The sequence below is a fragment of the Nymphalis io genome, chromosome 4 (assembly GCF_905147045.1).
Source record: "Nymphalis io chromosome 4, ilAglIoxx1.1, whole genome shotgun sequence".
Taxonomy (NCBI): Eukaryota; Metazoa; Arthropoda; class Insecta; order Lepidoptera; family Nymphalidae; genus Nymphalis; species Nymphalis io.
Genome location: NC_065891.1, coordinates 772,342 through 797,611, shown reverse-complemented (window position 1 = coordinate 797,611; position 25,270 = coordinate 772,342). Strand labels below are relative to the sequence as shown.

The following is a 25,270-nucleotide window of genomic DNA, read 5'->3' as shown; positions in this document are numbered from 1 at the left end:
CAAACCATCGTAGATGAACGAGTAGTGTAACAGAATGGGTATAGGTTTCTTATAAACGTTAGTGATTTCATTTTAGTATATAGGAATTTCTTAGGATAAATAAGAAGTGTTAAACGTTATTAAATGTCCAATTAACATAACCTAATGGTGGGGACCCACTTATTTGTGCATTTACAGTTATTCGTGTAACACGTATTTTGTGCATAGAGTTCAAGCATTGAATTAGGCCACATAGCGATCTCTCCCTAAAATACCGCTGTTCTGGCTGTCGACGTATCAAGACAGGCTATCAAGTGAGTGCGATGTTTTCTCATTTATTGCTGAAAAGCAAATTATGTTACTTGATTTTCTTGTTGTGAGAAGTGCAAAGGATGCAATAGATAAACTTTATAAATAGTTAATCGTAAGTCGATAATTCGTATGTTTTCGTAAATGGGTCACCTCGCCATTCTTTTTAGAATAAGTTATATAGTCAAGTTTTGTTTTTTAAAATAATAACTACGTTGTTATTTGTGTTTGAAGTGGAAATAAAATACTTCTTGATGTGTGTTTATATTTTAGTTATATACGAGGCGGGAGAGTAATGATCAGATAGATCGCGACCTAATGTGATGTCATCAAAAGGGGAAACGGAGGCCGATTCTGGCACGGTGTCGCCGAATTTGTCAGCTGTTAAAAATGAACCGGTTAGTATCCCTAATCTAACTTAGAATAATTGTTTTGTTGTCAATTTATTAAACTTTTTAAATGTCTTGCTTGAAGTTCCATACATTATAAAAAAATATTACATTTTATTTATATATATAAATATATTTGATGTTTTAAGTGAGTATTGAATCTTTTTACTTATTATGTGATATTTTAATAAAAATATCAGTTGAAAAGTTTAGTAAATATATATTATTATTATAACCAATTTAAGTAATGATTCAGTGAAATATTTTTAATTTAATAAAAGTAATCCACTAATAAAATATTCCACTTTCTATATATTTAGAGATTATATCTATGTACAATTAAAATTATGAAAAAGAAGTTAGTATTACTGTTTTGATATAAGTTGAAGATAATAATTTGCATCCAATTGGCATATAAATGCTAGAGAAAATGTATTAATTATGATGCATTTTTTTATGCTCTATAGAAGAAGTTATCTTCTACTTCTACTACACTTATTATTTATTTGACAAACTCGCTCTTAAAAATATGTTGCAAAGGTAAACAGGATAATTTGAATTTAATTGGCATAAAATAAATGATGGAGGAACTAATAGTTAAAAAAAATATATTGTCAATATATGTACTGAATAGTATGTTTGTCTTTGAATATTATTAAGCTTTCATAATATTGTAATTGTAATTATTATTAATAAAATAATTTTGCTTAAAAAACAAACAAACTTAGGGCAATTATTTTTGCTATAACCATTCATGTTAGCAATGTTTCTATAAATTACCATTTTTTGGCTTTCAGGCACCTACAGTCAGTAAGGAAACTCCTAAAAGGGGTAGCGGTACTCTGTTGAAGTGTACTACATGTAACAGCTTTAGCACATTAAGCAGTCGCGCTTTAACAACACACATGGCACAGTGTTCACCCGATAACAATAATGTTGCAGCCACACAAAATGCAGATGCAAGACCGCACAGGAAATTATTTGAGTGCGATGTGTGCAATATGAAATTTTCAAATGGCGCGAATATGCGTCGACATAAAATGCGGCACACAGGGGTTAAACCCTATGAGTGTCGTGTATGTCAAAAAAGATTTTTCAGAAAAGATCACTTAGCGGAACACTTCACAACTCACACAAAAAGCTTGCCTTACCATTGCCCTATTTGTAACCGAGGATTCCAGCGACAAATTGCCATGCGTGCACATTTTCAAAATGAACACGTTGGACAACATGATCTTGTTAAGACTTGCCCACTTTGTAGTTATCGTGCGCCAACTATGAAGAGCCTCAGGGTCCACTTCTTCAATAGGTAACTAAATAAAAGCAGCAACATGGTTATGTTTGTAGTCCGTTAACTTTGCTAATGTAATTTATATATTCTTTTACAGACACGGAATAGACTTGGATAATCCAGGTCCTGGCAATAACTCTGTATCCCTTCTCGCTGCTGGCATTGCCAATGCTGCTTATGCAGATGGCACTATGGATCCAAGTGCAATTTCTGCATTGAGTGCATTAGGCTCTGGTCTATCTGTATCAATGGCCGCCGCTTATTCAGACAGCGGCGACAGTAATGGAGCTCGCTCAGTGGACAATGCTACACCTCCCATGCACTACTTAACTCCACACGTCGAAATATCTATGGCTGATAATAACGAGACCTTCTCCCCGGGGCAGACAAATAACCAAGGTATGACAGCTATAATGTTTTGTATTTAGAATGGTGTAATTTAAAGTAATAAAGTTTCGTGGTAAATAACAAATTTGTGTCTGGTTTTAGAAACACGAATGAATGGCGAGGGTCCCAGCTCACCGCAGTCAGGCGACAGTGCCGTAGCCAGTAGTTCACTTTCTGCTGGCCTTCCCACCAATATTACACCTTCCATAACGCTGATACCCATTAAACAGGTAATTGATAATTGTATGCTTATAAAATATAAAATAGAATCACTAAAAGTATATATTAACGTATATGTAGGCAAAATTTATACTAGTCTGAAAACAAACACACATACTGTGTTTGTGTTAGCTTTTTTTCCATGCTTCGCACAGGAGAAATAAATGTATACAGTAACAGCCTGTTAATATCCCACTGGCCTTTAGCCCAGCAGTGGGACATTCACAGGCTGTTACGGTGTAAATAACTGCACTTGGACTAGGTCGTTCGCGTGACGTCTATTTGGTCAACGGTGCCAATTAGCTCCGTTTGAACGTTCAATGCTATTGATTGAGGCGACTCTACCTCAGTTTATAAAAAAAGTCAATGGTGTTTCTCAAAACATGCGTTTCTGTAGAGTTACAGATTTATAATTTATCGTTTCATTATGTTAATTTATTGGCTTTGTGTGTCTTTATTTAAATCTAACAAAGCGAAACGTCTCTAAATAGTGTTAATATGAATTTACTTTCGATGAAAGCCAATCTTTTCTTTCCTAATTGGATCCTATCGGATTTAGACTTCGCAATTTCATTTTTTTTTTGTATCATGTTGTTACTTACGTTTAATATTCGCCTGAGTTTTTTGTATATTATGATCCGATGTTTGTTTTATAAAATTTAACCACACAAAGTCAAGCTCTCAGCTGAAATGTTGTTAAATTTTTGTAATAATAGTTTTAAGTCAGAGAGAGAGAGACAGAGAGTTGAACATTATTGATTTAGGATTATCTGCAATTTTGGGATATTCCGTGCTGCTTCTATTGGCTTTAAATATCTACTAAAAAATTCAATAATTGATCTGTTCGATGGCAATTTTTCACCGATTTAGTAGGTATTTAAAAGATCCTTTCCACAGTTGCGTCAAAATATATTGATGTTGAACTAAGGTTAAAATCAAATACGAAAATAAAATCTTAAAACAAAATCGGTAACGATTTGGGCGGAGACGCGCTCAGTGGAATGACGTTCACTTTTCAATCGATAACGTATCTCTCGCTCGAACATTTCAGTCCTCATATTCAGAGTCAAAAAAATATGTTCGTCAGATACTTGCATTCTCCCAGTGGGTAGTTTACAGGTTCCTCGGTAGAAAACCAAGGAAAACGTTTTTTTTTTATAGAATATAACGGCGGACGAGCATATGGGCCACCTGATGGTAAGCGGTCACCAAATGCCCTTAGACATTACCATTGTAAGAAATGTCAACCATCGCTTACATAGCCAATGCGCCACCGACCTTGGAAATTCTTACTTTATGTCCCTCGTGCCTGTAATTACACTGGCTCACTCACTTCAAACCGGAACACAACAACACCGAGTACCGCTGTTTTGCGGTAGAATATCTGACGAGTGGGTGGGACCAGACGAGCTCGCACAAAGCCACCAGTAAACTTCAGCCCCTAGATTTAAACGATGCCGATAACGATAAAACTGCAACGCGCAGGAGGCCGCCGCGCAGGAGGAGGGCGGCGCGGGCGCGGGCGAGGCCGACAAGCGCGCGTCGCTCATCAAGGTGTCTCCGCTGAAGAGCCTGCTGCGCGACGACCTGCGGCGCCGCATGGGCGCGCGCGGCCGGCGCGGGGCGGCGCGCGCGGCGCCGGCCGACGGGCCGCCCGCCGCCGACCCGGCCGAGCTCGTGTGCGCCTTCTGCGCCATCACCTTCCCCGACTCCACGCTCTACTTCCTGCACAAGGGCTGCCACTGCGACTCCAACCCCTGGAAGTGCAACATCTGCGGCGAGCAGTGCTGCAACGTCTACGAGTTCAACTCCCACCTGCTCAGCAAGAGTCACCAATGACTGTTCGCGGGGGGGACGCTCCGCCGCTGAGGCGTCCCGCGGCGGCGCCTCGGAGGCGCTCCACCTCGCGGCCGGACGTCGCCCGCTGCCCGTCCCCGTGGGGCGACGCTTTCGTTTCTATTCTCGTGTTCGACTGCGGCACCTCGCGGGTGGAGGCGCTTCGGACCCGCCGCGTGCCGGCCGCCGCCCGTCCCCCCGGAGCCGATTAACTTAAAAGTGCAAATTATTTTGAAGGTTATTTAGTGGTAATTATAGGTAATCGAGCGAGGATATTCGTATGGATATTTTAGTCTTAGGAGTCGTGTCGATCCTGGGTGAGTTCCCGATTTATGATTATAGTGTTTGTCGTCCAGAAATTGACATTCCAAATTGTATCTATGCATTCCATTTTGTATTGAGATTGACTTTAAAAAAAAAAGAAATGAAGTAGACGGGGAATGAAGTGATACTTAAAAAAATATTATTGTCTTATAAAGATTTTATTTATTATTTAATTTTTCTGTACTTGAACGTACATGGATGTTATTCAAAACGGTATAGAATATTTTTTGGTGCGATAGTGAATTTTACAAATTTTTATTAAAACATGTGAAGTGTGTACAAATTAATATATTTTTACATTTCGCTCTTGAGATGAATGTGTATAAGAGGCATAGCCTTTTAATTCCGATTGTGATCGACGAACAGGCCGGAATTTTAAATTCTACATTCCGTTATTAATTTATATTATCTACTTTATGCATGTAATGCAAGTCCACGACTTATACTTAATGTACAAGTTTTGTTTTTTTTTTTTTGTTATTATTATTTATTTCCTAAATTATAAAGATGTAGGGATACATCGTGATTGTACTTAAAGCGGTCTATTTTAGCAATTAGGTTTAACCTATAACGAAACGAACAGCCATTATAAGTAAAACGCACTTGCTCAATGACTTGACAAAGGCTCAACGAAACCATGAAAGCTGGAACAAATGCGTCGTTTCTCGCACAAAATATATCCTTTCATCATAATCATCAAATTCGTGACCTGGAGATCATCCTGCGTGCTATAATGGTGTCTTATAATTATTTAATTTTCAAAAAAAATCCTCATTGATTATATATATATAATCAGTGACGTAAAGAGATTGTCTGGAGATAACAAACGAACTTAATAAATTATATTTTTCTGTGTAGTATTTATTATATTTTCATATTGTAAGCTAGGCGAAACATGCTCAATGTTGGTGAACTATATTAACATATTTATGATATGAAACGACTCCGAATGGGTTACTGGTTACTAACGAAAGTATTTTATTGGACATTTTTTTTTTTAAATATATAACGAGATGAAATATTTAAATTTTGATTGCAGTACTTAATGTGTTATTTTAATTGGTTTATTTACTTTATGTATATAACATAACCTGAGATTTACATTCCTGTAGCTATTAAGTACTTAATATCGGTTGTGGTCTTGCCTGTTAAGTTTAAAAAAAATCTTCTTAGGTGGAACTGAAATTATGTTTACCAACGAACTTATGTATAATTAATGTTTTGTTACGACAGCGCGGTGTTAGGGTCCGTCCAGCGTCGGGGGCCCAGAGAGTTACCTGAACGAGCAACACGTATTTATTTATAGATATTCTTATATTATATTACATTGTTGTTTTTATTTTTTATTATTATTTCGTTTAGACTTGGATAATTATTTGGTCGCAACCGCTGCGCCGAGGGCTAGCGTTAAGTTTACGTTTACTTAATGAGAACTATTAATATTATTAATCGGTAACCCCCATTGGGCGCCTTTAATTAATCCGTCCATATGTAACGATAGATATTGCCTTTAATATTTAATAGAGATAATATATTTATAGATTTTAGTATAAACAGTTAAGGAGAGATCATAATTATAAAAAAAAAAAATGTTTCAGAATAACAGAGGTTTACGTAGTAGTTAAATTTATTGTCTCATTGTATGTTTAAAAATCATTGCTACATTAATAAGGGGTTAAGCAGATGTCAAACGCGAAATTAACTTCTGCCTTTTATTAATGATCATTGATTTATTGTTGCAATTTAATGTTCTATTTTTGTGTGGTATTAGATGTTATATATATATATTTCGATGACAATTGTAATTGTTTTAAAGCAATTTATGCAAGAGAACGTCAATTGTGTAGTTAAATGTTAGCAGTATTTCAAGATATGATCAACAAAGTCTTGACGTGATATTGATTATGAGAATATACATAGAGTTCTATACGATGTAATGATGTTTAGGTTACAGTCGAGTGTACAATTAATGTAATCGATGTGGCAGTAGATTGCGGCAACACTGGCACGCCATTCGTACACGCAGTGTATTCGATTTTAAATTATTATAACAATAATATTATTATTAGTTTAAAAAATTTTATTATTTTGAGTGCCAATAGCATATCGATGACACATCTGTAAACTTTGATTATAATATTATGAATGTTACGTGAACTGCATATTGCCAGCTACGTTTGCACATAAAACTTAAAAAAGTGCTATAGTGTAGCATCCTCACCTTAATACCAAAACACAGCTTACCAACATTTTATTTCGTTTTAAGTTGTTACGTGTGTAATGTAATGTAATGTAATGTAATGTATAGTGTAAGTATATTGTTTTTTTTTTTTTTTTTTTCAAAACAATATTTTTGGAACGGTAGGCAAGTCGAGATCATAGTTAATATTGCTGTTAAATTTATTATGTTATCATTATTATTAATAATAATAACATATTTTTACTAATATTTAATAAAAAGAATGAACTATTTATGATCTACCAGTTTTAAAAACTTGAGTGATAGTAAATAATATCAATTTTTAGCAGATTGTGCCTTAGATCAGTAATAAAATGAAAATATAAATATCGTGTTTTCGAAATCTATTCAAACCCATAGAGGTGTGTGCATTTTTAACCGTTTGTCACATTAAATATTATATATTTACACAAAAGTATTATAATAAATAAAATGAAATGTTATTTATTTATATATTTAGTGAAATATTTGCAATACGGCTGTTTTGCTTGTTTTTTATAATGGAAAAGTTTATTTGCAGTTGAAATATATTATCGTATTGTTACGATTGTCTAGAAATATAATGAATGGTACTTATTACCGAGTATGTAGTTCTATTTATTTACTTATAATAATTTGGTAAAGGGTCTAATGAAACATTAATAAATAAACTATGAGATAAATTAAGAGTGTGTGTGTTTATGTGCTCCTATGTAATAGAAATTATATTTATTAATTACTCTCTACCTTGAAATTATTTGCCAAGAGAAACTTTCAAATTCACATTGCTTATGTTAATCCATTTTTCTCTGTAACTAGAGCAAAGGAGGTCTTACTGTTGAGGTCACCTATTGAAAAAAAAAAAGATTTACTATGATTATATTTGGCTTTTTGGAATAATAAAGACGAATTTCTTTTACAAAAAATATATTTAAATCACCACATAAGTAAAAGGTTTTTAATTTTTATCATTACCATTTTTTTCTTGCATAATTTTAATTTTATAGGGAACAACTTTTTTATTTTGCTCAACCGTTTCGATTTGCACCTGTTGTAGTCGAGGCACTGCAAGAAGTATACTAGTAACTCCTTAAGAGCGTGAGGTCTTAGATCTATCCTTTATACCTGTTACTATCTCTTGTCCCTGCATCTAACCATTCTGCCTGTAACTATCTCCTGTACTGTTCTGGCATAACCCAAATATTTTAAACTGACCTGGGACCTCTTTGTTTGCCATCAAAATTGTGGTTATAATTAGCATTTTTCTTTGCTGATCTTTTAGATTAATTTGGCTATATATTTTTCAGTTTTGCTAAAATTATTAAATACAAAAAAGTTAAAATGTTGGTTAACTATGTAGCATATTCAGATTTTTTTACGATGTTACAGCTTAGAATAAATTACACTATTATATAATCATGTGAGTATTTTTTATTTTATTAATTTCTCATCTATGAAGAAATATTGGATATTATCAAATTATAAAAGATATAATTATTTGTCTACTTGACGAAGCATGTCTTTGTTTTGGCAGAATACAGTGCGATCTGTTGCATAAAAAGTTATTAAAAAAATTTACTGTCGAGTTACGACTGTCAACAAGCAAGTTTGGTTGTCAAAGTTTTGTTGACCTAAACTTTTTAGATATCTAAGATAACTTTTTCTTTTTATTTTATTTCCGTTTATTTTGAGTTATTTATTTAGTTAATTTCAGAAGATAATTGTGAAAGTGTAATGGGTAAAACGGCGCAAGTTGATGGCGATAACAATCCGACTTCGCCTGAATCGGATCCCGCGAAGTTGTTGGAAGCTGCTTTACTGCAGATGGACGGAATTATAGCCGGTATGTGGCAATTAAATTACATAATTAATATAGCTGCTAATAATGAAAATCTCCCATTCACTTAGTATAAACTTCAGCATGCTTGACTGAACATTTAGGTCTCCATTTCCTGATTGCCAAAATTTATCTATATAATTTATATAAAAACTGTATCATAAAATAAGTTTATCAGAATCGTAAGGAGATAATCAACGATTTCTCTGTATCACATATTTTAATTATATTAACAATTTGTATCAATACCGACTGCATTTAATAATATATATACATGATTTTTACTGTCTCTCAGTTGTTATTGCTGATTTCAATATTTACTTAATAATTAAAGCATCGAGTATATATTATTGATAATATATACTCATTGCTTGTGCAGCAACTACAGATGTTTTGATAAAAAAAATCAACGATAACTAAATTTACATACATAAAGTTTTGATTTGTCATAGTTCACAATTATCCACTTTGAAACTTAATTAACTTTCTTATAAAAATATATTAACATTTACTTAAATAACTGTTATATGCTTTATTATTAAATTGCTTTATAAGATTTACAAGATAAACATTTCTTATTTACTTGATTTTTCTGAATGAACACAAAAATAAAACACAAAGTATTAGGTAAAACATTTTGCCAGTGAAATGTACTATAAGCTTAGGAAATTTCAATTAGACAAACTAAAATATTTACACTTTTAATCTTTTTGAAGTAAGTTTATTTGAAAACCTGTCTATTAGTTGCAAACAACTAATAACATTTATGGTTTTAATGTTTATTATTTTCTATTCATTATAATACGATGAACATTATTGGTTGAGATGATTTAATGCTTGTAACATTAGTACTAAATGTTTTGTAGTTAAATGTTTAAAAAGTAAAATTAAATTTAAAAAACAAAAATATATTTCTCATTTGTCTTTATTTAGTATATATATATTAGAATCAAAATATTATATTGTTTTAGTCGATAATTGTATAATTTTGTAATAAAAAATAAGTTAAAAACTGTGACGTGAGATAAAATACGATTGTTATCTATTGCTGAAATATATTCATAGTAATAGGGGTGTAAGGGAGGGTGCAAACTGTTGAACGAGGGGTGTTGGCGCCAGTCGGCCGCTGTTCGCCGCACGTATGGACGTAGTCAGTCCCGACGTTTCGCTCGCGAAAACGCTCGCGGCAGAAACGCCACGTGCGTTTTAAAACGCGTTTATAACCCGCGCGATCAAACCGCTGCCGTGTGTAGCCCTGCACGTGACATTATACCTTTTTTATTCTTTTTATAAAGTAAACGCCATATTATAAAATAATTAATGTATTAATCAAAATGTTACGATAACAATAATTTTAACTTTCGTAATATAATATTTCTTAAAAATAGTAATAAACAATTAAGTAAAAACCCTGACAAGTGTTAATTTTGCGTTAGTATGGTTCAATCTTTACTAAAAATATATAATGTAAAAATGTTTATTTGATATTTGGTAAAATGAATGTGCAAACGTCCTTAAGGTACCTATAAACGGTGTAAAATATTAATATATTTTGCACGGCTACTTTCACGTAAACCCATCAAGAACGCAAAGATAAACGATTCTGATGTTTTTATCGCGAGATCTTACGCTTTAAATATTTACGCATGACGATATTAAAAGCCGAAAAATATTATGTAACTATATTTTAATTTTAAGATAAGAAATAATTAAGAACGTGAATGTAAATATATATTATGTTGATTATTAAAGCTGAATATTATCGAATGTAGCGTTATATAAAGTTAGTCGTATCATTCACTTAACAGGCAATCAATTAAGGGATGATATTATATAGAATACGAAATCTGCATTAGTATTGGGATATAAACGGAAAGAAATGGATGCTGTAAATAAGATAAAATATTTTTCACGCGGGATAGGCTTAAACAATTTTATTTTTATAAGCCTTAAATAACAAAAAAGTTATATATTTATATCAAAATATTATCTTGTATTAAAGATGCACAATTTGTAAACTAATTCGAAATATCTCCTTTATAGGGTTATAAAATTTGAGTCTAAAAGACTATTCTGAATTCGTTTCAAGATTTCGTAAATAATAATCAGTATCGTTGGTGAAACAGTGTGTCCATTTGGCGTTGTTAATAGCTATTAAACAAAATAATAAACAGTAAAGTGAATATGGAACGTAGAGTTAGGGGTAATCTCCAATTGCAGTGCGTTTATCAAAAGTACAATACTCACTGATATAATACAACTGAACTACCAAAATAGGCAATTCGACCCATTTGAGCATTTAGATCTCTGTAGAAAAATTTAAATGGCAATAATAATTATCGTTCACCTTAACTGGTTCCTAGAGTCACGCTTTAGCCTAAGTTATCGCCCCTTAGTTATAGTTTTTCTGCTTTTGTTCCTAAAAAATATTAAAAGCACTGCAACCTATACGGATACTCATGTGTACTCTGTGTACTTGATGGCCCAAATTTTAAGCAAAGTCTAGTTCTAGACCCTGCTGTAAAGGCAAGTAGAGCCATAAACAACCACAAAGTAAAAAAAAGGTTTGTAATTTTTGATCGACTTAAGATTGAATGTAAAATTACTAGTTACTTAACAAGTGACTACGACTAGCTAGACTAGCAGTATAGTCTCTTATATAACAGTAGTAGTTATTTAAGTTCATGGGCGGCGATTGAAGTAACTTACAACTTATTACGGTTTACAAGGGAACATCTTTAACAACCTTAATGCATCATACACCTAAACCTCCATCACGAAATACTTTGTCCATTAATAAAAAACGCAAGAATCCGTTCGATAATTTTTGAGCTTACCGCGTTTAGAAGGACAGACATACAGACCTAGAGACTTCCTGTAGGTACTTGAAATGATGACGATGAAGAAATGATGCTGGCAAAACCTATATTTTACCGATTATTAAGAAAAATACAGTAGTTACTAAATAATGTTATCTTAGACAATAAAAAAAAAACTAAAAAAAAATGGATTCGGAAAAAGAAATGTATCCTTAAAAACATTCTTCAGTAAACTAAATATTTTACTTATCTTTATTGAAGTTTGCAAAAAAATCAGGTTGCGTATTTGTTTGTATATTATCGTTTTACTAGCTCCTGATTACAGCGGGCTGACCCAGCATCCTTTGTCCGCTGAGCTATAAAAGTAGCCGGATAATTCCCATATTGTCTGTGGAATTTCCAATACAAAAACATATATTTTTAATTCAATTTATACATATATACCAGTGAATTAAAATTGAAGTGGTCACTTTATAGAGGTGATGGATTCATTACGAATTCTATTTGAAGCATAGTGAAGCATAGCATGTGTAGTGTGTGTGTGTTGTGATTATGCCATTGTGAGTGTACCGCAATGCCCGGATGTTGGCAGTGGCCTGACCATGTCACCCGCTGGTGGCTGTTCGACGCGTGCAGCCGACGCTTATTCAACGACGTCGACACTGAATCTCAAATACCACAACGTATGTCAATCAAATATCTGTTATATCGTATGTATGTACGTTACTATTGTCTATTTCACGGTACAATCTCACAGACCTACTAAGCTATTATTGACCGGGTCAGTAAAACACGTAACATCAGCAAGGATCAATAAAATGTATTTATAATTTTTAAACTACAAAATAATCCTCATGCATATAATAAGATGTAACGTACCTACGTGTAGGTACGTGTTGTTGCATTCGAGCTTAGTACTGCTGTTTAATTCGCTTTCAATTTAGATTATTACAAATAATTATGTCTGTCTAATCTAAACTTATTCAAGGAAATGACTATATAATGTTCAAATGATTATTCAAATAGGAACGGAAGTTTCTGAGATTATCGCTTTCAACCATTCAGACTCACCTTCCAGATTTACATATAGATTAACATGTTAACATTACGAGTACAATTTTGTGTAGGAAAGTAAGTGTCTGGAAAGTAAGTGGGAAATAAAACGACAATATTTAATTTTGCTCACAATTCCCTAATAAACATACCTATATAAATGTTATTGTTTTATTGAAAGCTAAAGAAAATAGTGAGGGCTTTTTTATTTATAAATTACCTTAACATGTTATAAAATAATTTATCAACAGCAGCGTAATATCTTTTAAAGAAAATCCATTAAATCATAATAATATAGCGGCTTAATTATGCCTTGAATAATGTATTGCTTTCATTCTTCAAGTTGAATGAGAATAAATAGGTTAAATGATTGCTTCTCGGGAAAATTGTATAGGAATGTAAAAACTCATGATAACTGAAAGTAATGGCGTGTGTAAAGGTAACGAGGCAAAAGGATTGTAATGAATTAGCATAATTTAAATTCTCGTTACCACTCGTACACTAAATAACATTTCTAGGCTTTTATTTAACTACAGCTGTTTGTGTGCTGTGTATTCGTATAATGCGATTGTTGTTTTCTACAACAATAGCATTATGTCACTACCTACAAAGTGTCAAATGTAAATAAACTATGATAAAAAAATTGTATATAAAATACGAAAAAAAAACTTTTTTCCGCCCTATTATTACGAGTTACGTATGTGTGGGTCAATTATTGCCACTGAAATAACATCCACTCAACTGGTTCAGTTGAAATTTGGCACATGTTTTTGTTGCTGAAACTAGTGCTGGTGAAAGAAGAAGAAATTACAACGGAAAATAATTTTAGTATTTTTTAACATCGAAAGTATATTTTTTTTAAGTTTGTGTAAGTGGTCGCTTAAGTTGGGATCGCTGATATTAAAATGTGTATACCGTATATAATTTTATATTTTAAGTGAATTTAAAATATGAAACTGTAAAACTCAAATCTAGGGCAAATTAATCTATACCCACGGTCCCAGTCTGTCTGGCGAGTATCAATAGTTCTTGGCCCACGCCTTGTTTTTGCGTTCTTTCTCCCTGTACTTTTGTATGTAACGCTTAACTCTACTGTGTCATATGTTTTAATATTTTTTAAATTATATTTCAATAGTATAAAAACAAGTTTAAATATTTGTTTAGCAGGGTATGTCGTATATATATATCTACATTCTCGTATCACCTAAGTGATTTTAGGTTTTGTTACGTCAATAAGAGCGACATTGACTGATATTCATGTCAATTCAAAATTTCACGAGTGAGATACGAAGTCAGCTATTTATAAAACGGCACTGCCAGTGACATTGTTTTTTTTTTCGGAAAAAACAAACGTTATTTTTCTCGTAATTGTATTCCATAACCTAAATAGTTCGGTATGCGAATTTTAGTAAATTTGAAATAGAGAGTAATTTATTTAATTTATTGTAAAGCCTGGCTGCTTTAAAATCAAAGAATTTTTGGGAAAAAAATGTTTTGACCATTACTTTTTTTTTTTATAGAATAGGAAGGTGGACGAGCATATGGGCCACCTGATGGTAAGTGGTCACCAAACGGTCTTAGACATTGGCATTGTAAGAAATGTCAACCATCGCTTATAGCCAATGCGCCACCAACCTTGGGAACTAAGATTTTATGTCCCTTGTGCCTGTAATTACACTGGCTCACTCACCCTTCAAACCGGAACACAACAATATCAAGTATTGCTGTTTTGCGGTAGAATATCTGATGAGTGGGTGGTACCTACCCAGACGAGCTTGCACAAAGCCCTACCACCGGTGCTTAGCTACCACTTGTGCCTAGCTTAAATTAAACAAATAATATTCTTATATAGAGGATAAGCAATGGATTTAGTATTCGTTGATTGTTGACAAATAAATTAAATTTTTATATGATTAATACATGTAACTTAATAACAATTGAGAACACTAAAGTCTCTTGTCGGTTCTTTCCGGTAGAATCTACATTCAGAATCGGTTTACAATTAATTTACCTTTTAACATGACGATTCAAAGGTTTTAAGTGTCTACTACTTGAAGAAAGTATATTTTTTATTATTTATAAAAGTGATGTTAACCTTGAATAAATATTTGATACTTACATTTGTAACCCTCACTAGCATTTTACTAACGGCAGGAAAAACAACACGATATAGTCACTAAACATCGGATTGGAGGCTTTTCTCTTCCCCAGACCTTTTACATTACAGCATCACTGCAGACACGTGTATCTATCGTTGTCTAAAATACGTTCTCGCGACAGGACGCTGTTTAAATCCGCTAGCTCTGTAAACAGACTATTTACATCACCATAATACTTGAAAGTCTCCTTTCTTTCACAAAAAACTTTTATTATTAAATTGAAATTTAAACCGTGTCTATTAAGATATCCGTAACAGCCTGTGAATGTCCCACTGCTGGGCTAAAGGCCTCCTCTCCTCTTTTTTGAGGAGAAGGTTTGGAGCTTATTCCACCACGCTGCTCCGGTGCGGGTTGGTGGAATACACATGTGGCAGAATTTCAGTGAAATTAGACACATGCAGGTTTCCTCACGATGTTTTCCTTCACCGTAAAGCACGAGATGAATTATAATCACAAATTAAGCACATGAAACTTCAGTGGTGCTTGCCCGGGTTTGAACCCACGATCATCGGTTAAGATTCACGCGTTCTTACCACTGGGCCATCTCGGCTTTTTAATATATATTTTTTAGCTATTAGGCTATTAAGATATGTTATACCGAATTTCAAAAGGAAATTACTATATAATTATAGATTCGGTTAAATCTATTTTACGCGTGTTCGATTCTTGAATGCCTGTACTGTTTTTAATATGCTGATTTATATAGTACAGAGTATTATATGAATGTAAAAATGATGGAGGAGTCTTTTTTGTTATCGTGCCTGCAGCTAAAGCGTCATTGTTCCTAGACGGATGCAATTCAGTTTTTTTCCCGCATAATTTGCGCGAGTGGAGTTACTTCGAAGAGAATTTGAATTGCACTGCGTAATGAATAAACTTTTATTTGTTGTACTTTTAATATCACTAGCCCAAAAGCCTAATGGACTAGTTATGGAAGCTGAAAATCGGCGCCGAAAATTAAGAACGACATTTTTAATTTCGTATAAATACCGTATGTATGTCTATTTACATTCTGCTGTGAAAATAATGGATGTGTTAATAAACGATGTACAGACGAGGCGCATCCGGGGACGATATTACGTTACCATTCTATTATGTATATTCTATTTCTAAGCTTACCTATTTAATGTCGTGTGGTTTTCACAGAAAACGTAAAAGTCCATCTTAACCCGCGGCTGTCGTAAGAGCCGAAACGCCTGAATATTTCCAGTGTATACATAAACACCATAAGTACTTAGCACCTCAACAATTTGTATGGTGGTGAGAAATTACCTCTCCATCTTTCCGAGGGTTGGCAAATCCTTTTCCTTGTAGTGTTATAAAATAAACTGCGTCGACCTCAAACAAATGGAATGGAGGTGAGATTATTGTCTTTTAACGAGTCACAGTCAAAATGTTTATTTCAATAACATAATATTATTTTATAGGCAAATTGCAACGATGGTTGAAATATATATATTTCTGAAATCAAATTATCCATAGTAATCTAATAAGAATATATACCATACCATGTTATCCATAATAATCTAATAATATTATGTATTCAGTACAGTAACGGCCTGTTAATGTTCCACTGCTGGGCTAAGGCCTCCGGGAGAGGAGGCCTTAGCCCAGTGGAACATTTTTTGAGGAGAAGGTTTAGAGCCTATTGCACCACGCTGCTTTAATGCGCGTTGGTAGAATACACATGTGACATAATTTCAATAAAATTAGACATAGGCAGGTTTCCTCACGATGTTTTCCTTCACCGTCAAGCACGAGATGAATTATAATCACAAATTAAGCGCATGAAAATTCAGCGGTGCTAGCCCGGGCTTGAACCCACGATCATCGCTTAAGATTCACGCGTTCTAACCACTAGGCCATCTCGGCTTTTTTGTATTTTTATTATATTATGTATTTATTTAAATGAAACGTAAGCTTGTTTGTAATAACGAAATGCAGCGGATGCCGTCGGTAACCAAAAACTGTTCTTTTGAACAGCAAGATGACGTAAAAATTATTGGCATCTACTATAAAGGATTTTTACCTGTAACTTTATTTGGTATTAGTTCATTGTGGGAGCCTTGGGTATGTACCACCCAGTCTGCACATATTATATCGCTAAACGGCACTGTACTTAGTATTGTTGTGTTCCGGCTTGAACTGTCACGGTGCCAGTATAATTGGCAATGTAAGTAATTTTTGGTTATTTTACAGCGCCAATCACTTTCCATCATGTGGCTCAATTGTCAGTCGACCAATTTACTGTTGTAAAATAATGATTCGTTAAATTTAGGACCGGTCATTATTAAAACATACGCGTAAAAATGTCTCCACAAGTGTAAGATTTAATCACAATATGCAGGTGTGTAATACGAGGCCCGACACGCACTCGACCGGTTACGAGCTCTTCACACGTGATCTATCGGAGTCTGAACTTGGAAGTCTGAGCGTCTGAGCTGAAATTTTAGTACGCTGTAATGGTCTTTGTGATGTTAGATACGTGTCTCGAAAGTTATACTATTCAATATTTTTAAACGTTAATAATTTTTTTAATACTAATTCAAATGATATGTATATTAATGTCAATTCCGGGACAGTATATAAATATTTACTATTTTAGTTTATAGGTTTTATATTTTTCAAGATATAGTTTTGTATTAACCAGCTTGAAAAAGTAAAGCTAAAGCTTTATTAGAGATGAGACGCGATGACTTTCTATATTTCTGAACTGGAAAATGTCTTTCAGAAATATTATATAAAATGTTTTCTCGTGTCTCCGAGAGAAAGAATAGTCCGCAGCACCATATATGTATATTATAAAGAAAACACAAAGTAACAATCTTTGTGTTTAGAAATAATGAAAACATAATCGACTTTTTTAATTAAATTTATTTGTTTACATTACAGCTTATATTTTTCATTTATTAGAAGTTTATATAAAAAATAAGTGGGGAGTGCGTTAAAATATACTACAGTAAGGCGGATGGATTGCTCGACGTGATACTGCCTTATAATATTTGAATCTCATTATTTAAGTAAATATAGCATAGGGTAAATCCTTAATTGTACCCGTGTGATGTATAGCTAGATACTTAAATGTATATGATTTTATCTAGTATATCATATGTCTCATAATTTTCTTAATAATGTATAAATATATTGTAACAATTTCCAAGTTCTAAAGCGTTATTTAATTAAATAACTGAGGTTTATGATGTGGCTTCGCGATTTAGGTTATTAAAGCAAATTTAAATCAGAATTATTCAAGACTTTCCTCTCGAGATTTAGCATTAAATAGTTGCTTTTGTTAACGTTTATTTATTGTCTTTAGGTTTTGCTAGATTTATTATCCACCTGCTTATCACATATTAATATTGTTGTGTTTCGGTTGGAATGGGGAGGGACTTACGGGCATAAGTTCTTAGACACTACCTATATACATTATATTTAAAAAATATATATATGTTTTTTGTTTAATTGCTCAAGATAAGCATTATTTTTATCAATAAAACAACATGGAAATTCATATATGTTTTCCTCAAATTTTTAATAATTACTATTGTAAAAATATTGTCAAAATATATACTTATAATATATAGTATTTAAAAATGTATAAGACCATTCACTGATATGTTAGCATTTACGTTGCACTCAAATTTAAGTTTAAATATGACCCCCATCACGCCCAAATAGTTTTATTACATCTAAAAGTGCATCCCACGGTACGTGATATTACGGATGGACGCCGACCCACACCGACGCAACGTGAGTAGAATATCTTTTGTGAAAGCGCAGGCAAGTCCGTGCGATGCGTCGGATCCGTCGCGAGTTGGTAACTTCAAAAGTGTGATAGTAATTTTGTCAACACCGACACAGACGCACCGTTAGAAGAGCCTTGGTGCGATGTGTCGATGTCCGTGGTCGTGGGTCGTGCGCAAATAAAACGCAGAAACACGCACAGTACGCTCCCTCGCTAGCTCACACAACGACAAACTACACTTCTGAGTGTGCGTACATTAAAAATATAGATTATATCTTAGGAAAATATAATTTTATATAATTGAATTTTGCATGTGTAAGGAATTTGAATAGTCGATTGTGATCGGCATTTTCATAATAGACGTTAAAGTGCTCATGGCAGTGGTTCTCAATCTAATGGACACCGGGAAACACTAAGCTTGAATATTTTGTGGCGCCTACGATAGTGAGCAGTTGTGAGCTTTAAATTTTAATCAAGGGGGCCAATTTTTTTTTAATTAGAGGGCTCTGATGTTTATTTTTTATAGTATAGGTAGGCGGACGAGCAAATAGGCCACCTGATGATAAGTGGTCACCAACGCCCATAGACATTGACATTCTAAGAAATGGTAACCATCGCTTACATCGCCAATGCGCCACCAACCTTGGGAAGTAAGATATTATGTTGTGCATGTCCCTATGCTGGCTCACTCACCCTTCAAACCGAAACACAACAATAACAAGTACCACTGCTTAGCGGTAAAATATCTGATGAGTGGGTCGTACCCACCCAGACGAGTTAGCACAACCAGTAATGATGATGAGAAAGGAAAACTTATTTGCGAAATTATTTTAATATGGAAAGTAAAACAAACCTCGTATCATATTGAAGGCGCAGTGTAGCTATGAAGAGGTTGTTCCATTAAAGAACAGTTTTTAAGTGTGCATTTTTTTTGCTGGTGTTTCTTAAAGAAACTCGCAATATGTCCGCGGTCCACGTGCTGGGAACCCCTGCTATATTGAATAGCTGGTCGTAAGAGGAATCTTTGATGCAGACCACAAGGCAGGCGAAGGAACGTCGGCATCGTTTCACTAATCTCTATACCTACCTGCATGCAGACATCGATCGATGCTTAGCAAGTGAAGACAACCGAGCATCGTAATCCGGGGTATTAGCTAGTATGCCGTTTGTATCGCAGCCGTTGGGGGCTTGTCGTAATAATTGTGCCGTAAGGTTTGTAAGTAATTAAGCTTTTGTGAGACCCTTGTAAAGCTTGTATTACGTTCTTTCTCATTTGCTTCTTTCTTCCCAAAACAATGTTTTGTAAGTATTTCTAAATTCGTGTCTGTTTCCGTCATGTTCTATGTTTATGGTTAAATATAATAATTATCTTCATTTATAGAAATTATTATACATTTTTTATCTTAATAAAATTTATATAAATAATTTATATTGACAACAGTCTTTATAAATTTCTATCATTAATTGGAAATAGTATTAGGAACAAACCTAAGCTTTTACAAATACTGTGCAGATAAAATCTTTCAGATAAATTAACTTTTATACATTTGCCATTAACTATTAAGTGATAAATCTTATTACTGTGTACAATATCCAATTAAATTTAGAAAATTATCAAGCTCGTTTCATTCTAACTATTTTATAAAAAGTCATGAGCCAGTTTTTTTTAATTTTCCTTGAATTTTCAAGGAAAATTAATTTTAATTAATATACATTTAAGTAGTGATTTTTTTTTGCTGTTTCTTCTCGGATTTACCTTCCGAATCGTTTGTAGTTTAAAGCTCAATTCAACCATGTAAAATTACGTTCCGAAAGAGTTTATAGGATAGCCTCTTAGAATAAAGTATAATTCTGATTTTGGTTGTAATCAAATCTTTTAGTTTCGTTTTTTCTTTCTGTGTCGCTCCAAAAACTCAGCCGATTGACATTGGCTATATAAAGTTGGAGAAAAACTCGGGTCGAGTTCTTTTCTACTGAACGTTGACTGTAAAAATAGATACACAAAAACTTTATATGCTACTTTTTAGATTTCGGGGATGTTTTCAAAATAATCCGGGACAGAATTTTTTTTACCCTTTATAGACAATTCACATAGAGCATTTTATATATTATATTATAATAATAAAAATGAAAAAACAGCGCTTGATTTGACTATTATTTGTTACTCGGTATTAAGATTTAAAAAAAAAAACATCGTCATGTTGCGCTTACATTTTGTAATTTAGACCAACAGCATGGAGATAAAGATGTTTAAGAGAATGCATAAGAAAATGTCGTAGAGCCTGCGGCAAAATGTACTCGTAATAGCACAGCTTAAGCTCGCTAAGTTGGCGCGGAGATCGCTCGTCGTGATAATACTATTTACTAGATACCCGGCCCGGCTTTACACGGGTATATTAAGGGTTCTACATACAATGTTTATGTCGTACATAATATTACGATATAATCTCTGTTTGTTTACACGGCGCACACCAGTTAAGCTTCCCAGTTGGTACGATTTTATTTGATATCCTAAACAATCATCGGCATATTTCAGCCAGTTTACATAAAACCTTCATGAATTATCCACCTAAACCGTCTTCATGAATCGCTCCATCAATTGCTAAAACCGTATAAAATCTTTCTCCAGATTTTGAATTAAACGCGTCCAGCAGACGTAGCGACGAACTTTGTTCTATAATATGTAGTGCTGGTACAATACGATTAAATTATACTCTGACATCATAATATTTATTTATAAAAAATATTAATATAAATAAAATCATTATCGAGCCAAAAGTCTTACTGACTTGTATTTTTACTTATTAATCACAGAAGAAGCTGCCGTTGGTTTTTTGTAGACATTTTTGACATTTACAAATCTTTCCTGCTATTTTCTTGATTATGTTGTATAATACTATTGTTTTGGCAGCATTCGCTTGTGAACTTCTGACTATGTTGATATATAAAGTATCTCAATGTTCTTATATAAATAAATATATGTATAATTTATATTCTCATTTCATTACACGCGCCCCTCTTTTTGTTTAAATTTAGTCTCATCAAAGGTTTAGATTGGACTATATTACCCGTACTCAAATTTTAAACTAAATTATGTGATATTTATACATAGAACTTGCACTATATCTACATATTTGTACTTTGTCGGAATTTTCAATATCTTGTGAATAAATTATGATATTAATATAGTGAGTAAAAGTCAGTGTCCCACTGCTGGACTAAGGCCTTCTCTTCATTTTAGGAAAAGGATTGGAAGCTAGCGGGTTGATATGACATAAATATATTTAGAAATAGAAAAAAAAATAAAAAAATAGAATATTTAATTTTATTTTTATTTATTTTTTGATGTTTTTTTTCATATTGTGTTAACGAAGAAAGCATAGGTGAATAATAATTATTTGTTAATGTATATTATGTTGACGCGATACTTTGTGAAAGTTGTGTACACTTATAATTGATATACATATCTGAAGTTGATTTTTTCTCTGTGAATGTTATGTATGCCACCATTTAATAACTATATAATTAGTGTTCCTATTAAATAAAAAAAAATGTTACAAATGCCGCCATTATGTTATAAGAAGTAGAAAAAATAATACACGATTTTAGATTATTTCTTAGTAAACTAATGTCTGTTACATTCTAGTAAATCAATCACATGACGTTGGTTTTATGCTTGATGTGTAAAGCATAATGAAGAATGCGATCAATAATATCTAATCTAACCTTAACCTGGAAAAAAAATATTATAAAAAAAGTCACAACTGTAACGGTTACAAAATAAAGAAAAACAATAAATAAAAAATATATTTTTAAAGATGTTTTTAAAATTACTTCCATTGCCATGAAAAATTTCACGGCGTTATATGCACGACGTACATATAAAATTATTTGCGCCGTATTTGGTTTTGTTACACGAAAAAACATAGACGAATTTACTATTTGCACCTAAACTACGTCATACATGAGCCATCAACCAAATAAAGTTACTCATATAATTTCATATGTTCCCTTTTCTGTTCGAGTTTTCCGTTTACGCCAACTTGGTTTTCACACAACATATGGCACACTCAACTTAGTTCATTAATTTAGAACGCCACTTAAAACTTCAAGTCTGCAAGTCGTCGGTAGTATGAAGGATGTCGTTAAATTTTATTCGTTACTATTACTTTTCTAGGCAGCAGTTTATCGCTATTCCCATTATTAAATTGCAACCCTTTTGAGCCAATTACGTCGCTGTAGTTACATCAAGGGATGAACAAATTCGCCAGCGAATACCGACTTCCTTGTTAAGTTCTTTTTTACCAATAATAAATTAAATATGTTTAAAAAATCAACCTTTATCACTTAATTACGTAATCGAATATTAGATAAATAGATAAATATAATGTGTGTAACGCGAGACAATTCGGCGCAGAGTTTTATAAATGCAATTTTTTCTTATCATAAAAAAATTATAATAAGAAAATGCAATATAAACTCTTTTAAATACAAATGAAGATATTAAAACTATTTAAATGTGTCGGTAAGTTATATCGTCTCCACCCCGTTTATTAGCTTTATGTTCGCCAAGTATACATCTTGTTGTAGTTTAATTAGTAATTTAATTTAAGAGAGGCAGTGGAATTTGAACGACAAACGATCATTGAAAAATTATATATAAGAGTAATTTATAAATTATCTTTATATAAATAGTTATAATATGAAATCAGACATTTTCACTGGTGGTAGGGCTTTGTGCAAGCTCGTCTGGGAGGTACCACCCACTCATCAGATATTCTACCGCAAAACAGCATTATATATATATATATACTTGATATTGTTGTGTTCCGGTTTGAAGGGTGAGTGAGCCAGTGTAATTACAGGCACAAGGGACATAAAATCTTGGTTCCCAAGGTTGGTGGCGCATTGGCTATGTAAGCGATGGTTGACATTTCTTACAATGCCAATGTCTAAGGGCGTTTGGTGACCACTTATCATCAGGTGGCCCATATGCTCGTCCGCCTTCCTATTCTATAAGGTATATATATATATATATATATATATATATATATATATATATATATATATATATATAATGTGAAAGAAATTGCCTGGCGTTGGCCGCGATCGATTCTAATATTAAGTTGTAATTAAGTGTCAAAGTTCGTGTATTCAATATGGGTCAGCCTTATAAACACGCTGCTTAAATGAGACAGCGCCAGTAATGGAAACAGGTGACGTATCCGGTGGATTGACTTCGATGAATAAAACCTTCGAGGTATAAAAAATAAATATCGCGTGACAGAAAAACATTATTTAAATTGGTTAAACAAGTAAGAATACCATCAGGATCATCATCATCCACGTTCTCGTCCAATGCTGAACATAGGCCTCTCCAATGGCACGCCACTGAGCTTTATCTATATTTCCATCCGCTGTATATCGTCCTCAAAAAATGGAGAGGAGGAATTTAGACCAGCAGTTGGACAATCACAGGCTGTTACGGTATATAGTCACTATATGGCCGGTAACAACTAATGTAATGGTTTGCGTTTATCGGACAGAATTTAAATTAGTATTTTGTTATAGAGGCAGGAGGTACGGGTCCGGGCGGAACAGGACCGGGCCGCGCCGCGAGAGCCCGAGCGTTGGAGTTGGCGCAGCAGCTCGCGTCCTCGTTGCAGCACGCCATCCCGCCACCACCGCGCCCCGATTTCACTACCGCCAGTGCCATACTGCGATGGTTGCAGCAGAACAACAACTCTGTTGCACTTGTAAGTATATTAAATGTTATCTTAAATACGCTTTTGCTTGTAGTGCTTTTATGAATTCTTTACTAAGCTAACTAACTAACTTTCAAGTCAGCCCTAACAATATAAAAAAAATTATGTAAATATTCTGATACTTTAATTAAGTAAAAGAATTGTTTAATAAAACCTTTATTTTATTGTTTGCAAAACCTTTATTTATTTGAACAGTATATTTATATATTACTGTTAAATTGAACTAAATTTTAATAATAATAATAATTATTATTATTATTCAGTTAAACTTGTCTTCGACTCAAAGGGGTGAAGGGCTAACGATCCTTAGTACATGTTACTAAGTCAACCAGTTAGGACGTCAATAGTTTCTTTTCATTGTACTTGTAACATTGACTGTACATTTTTTTGATGAATAAAAGAGAATTAACTATCTACATTTGATGATTAGGACAACAAAGGGATATTTAAAATATTTCAACTATTTGTTGCCATGCGGTATAATATACTTTTTACAAGAAACTAAATCCGGCACAACTCGGCCGGGGACTAAAAGAAATATGAAATGTGAGTCGTAAGTGCAGTGTGCTCTCTACAAGAATCTTCGTGAAATTGTACCCTATTTTTCAGCGCGTCGGCAGTTGCGCAAGTAATATCCTTTAAAATCTATGAGAGCATTACCTTCCGTCCAACGCAACAGTGAAATATTGCACCGAAAAATGGTACCGAGTCACGGCTCTGTTAAGCAATATAACTGGGGTACATTTTATAAGAAGTTGTGAAAAATTTAAATGAAATAACCCGACGTTATATCAAGATAGTTTCATGTTAAGAGATTTTATCTCGTTGTTTTTTTTTCTTCAATTAATCGCAAGTGACATCAAGTGATTTTATAAATTCTGGTAGAACTGCTTATTACAAAATTGTGATAGCTTATTTCGTAACTGATGGATTATTCTGA

The 25,270-nt window shown here is 33.4% G+C and overlaps 2 protein-coding genes across 2 annotated transcripts; both read left to right on the top strand.

Moving 5' to 3' along the window:
- The first annotated feature begins 7 nt into the window (after positions 1-7).
- Positions 8-7,641, top strand: LOC126781691 (zinc finger protein ztf-16). Its single transcript, XM_050506661.1, has 6 exons — positions 8-293; positions 562-686; positions 1,475-1,986; positions 2,066-2,367; positions 2,458-2,585; positions 4,060-7,641. Exons 2-6 carry the CDS (start codon positions 612-614, stop codon positions 4,411-4,413), a joined length of 1,371 nt encoding a protein of 456 aa, XP_050362618.1. The 5' UTR covers positions 8-293; positions 562-611; the 3' UTR covers positions 4,414-7,641.
- Positions 7,642-8,571: 930 nt separating this feature from the next.
- LOC126781762 (uncharacterized) lies at positions 8,572-25,073 on the top strand. Its single transcript, XM_050506797.1, has 3 exons — positions 8,572-8,795; positions 24,137-24,321; positions 24,940-25,073. The coding sequence occupies exons 1-3, from the start codon at positions 8,687-8,689 to the stop codon at positions 24,970-24,972; spliced, it is 327 nt and encodes a 108-aa protein (XP_050362754.1). The 5' UTR covers positions 8,572-8,686; the 3' UTR covers positions 24,973-25,073.
- Positions 25,074-25,270: the final 197 nt, after the last annotated feature.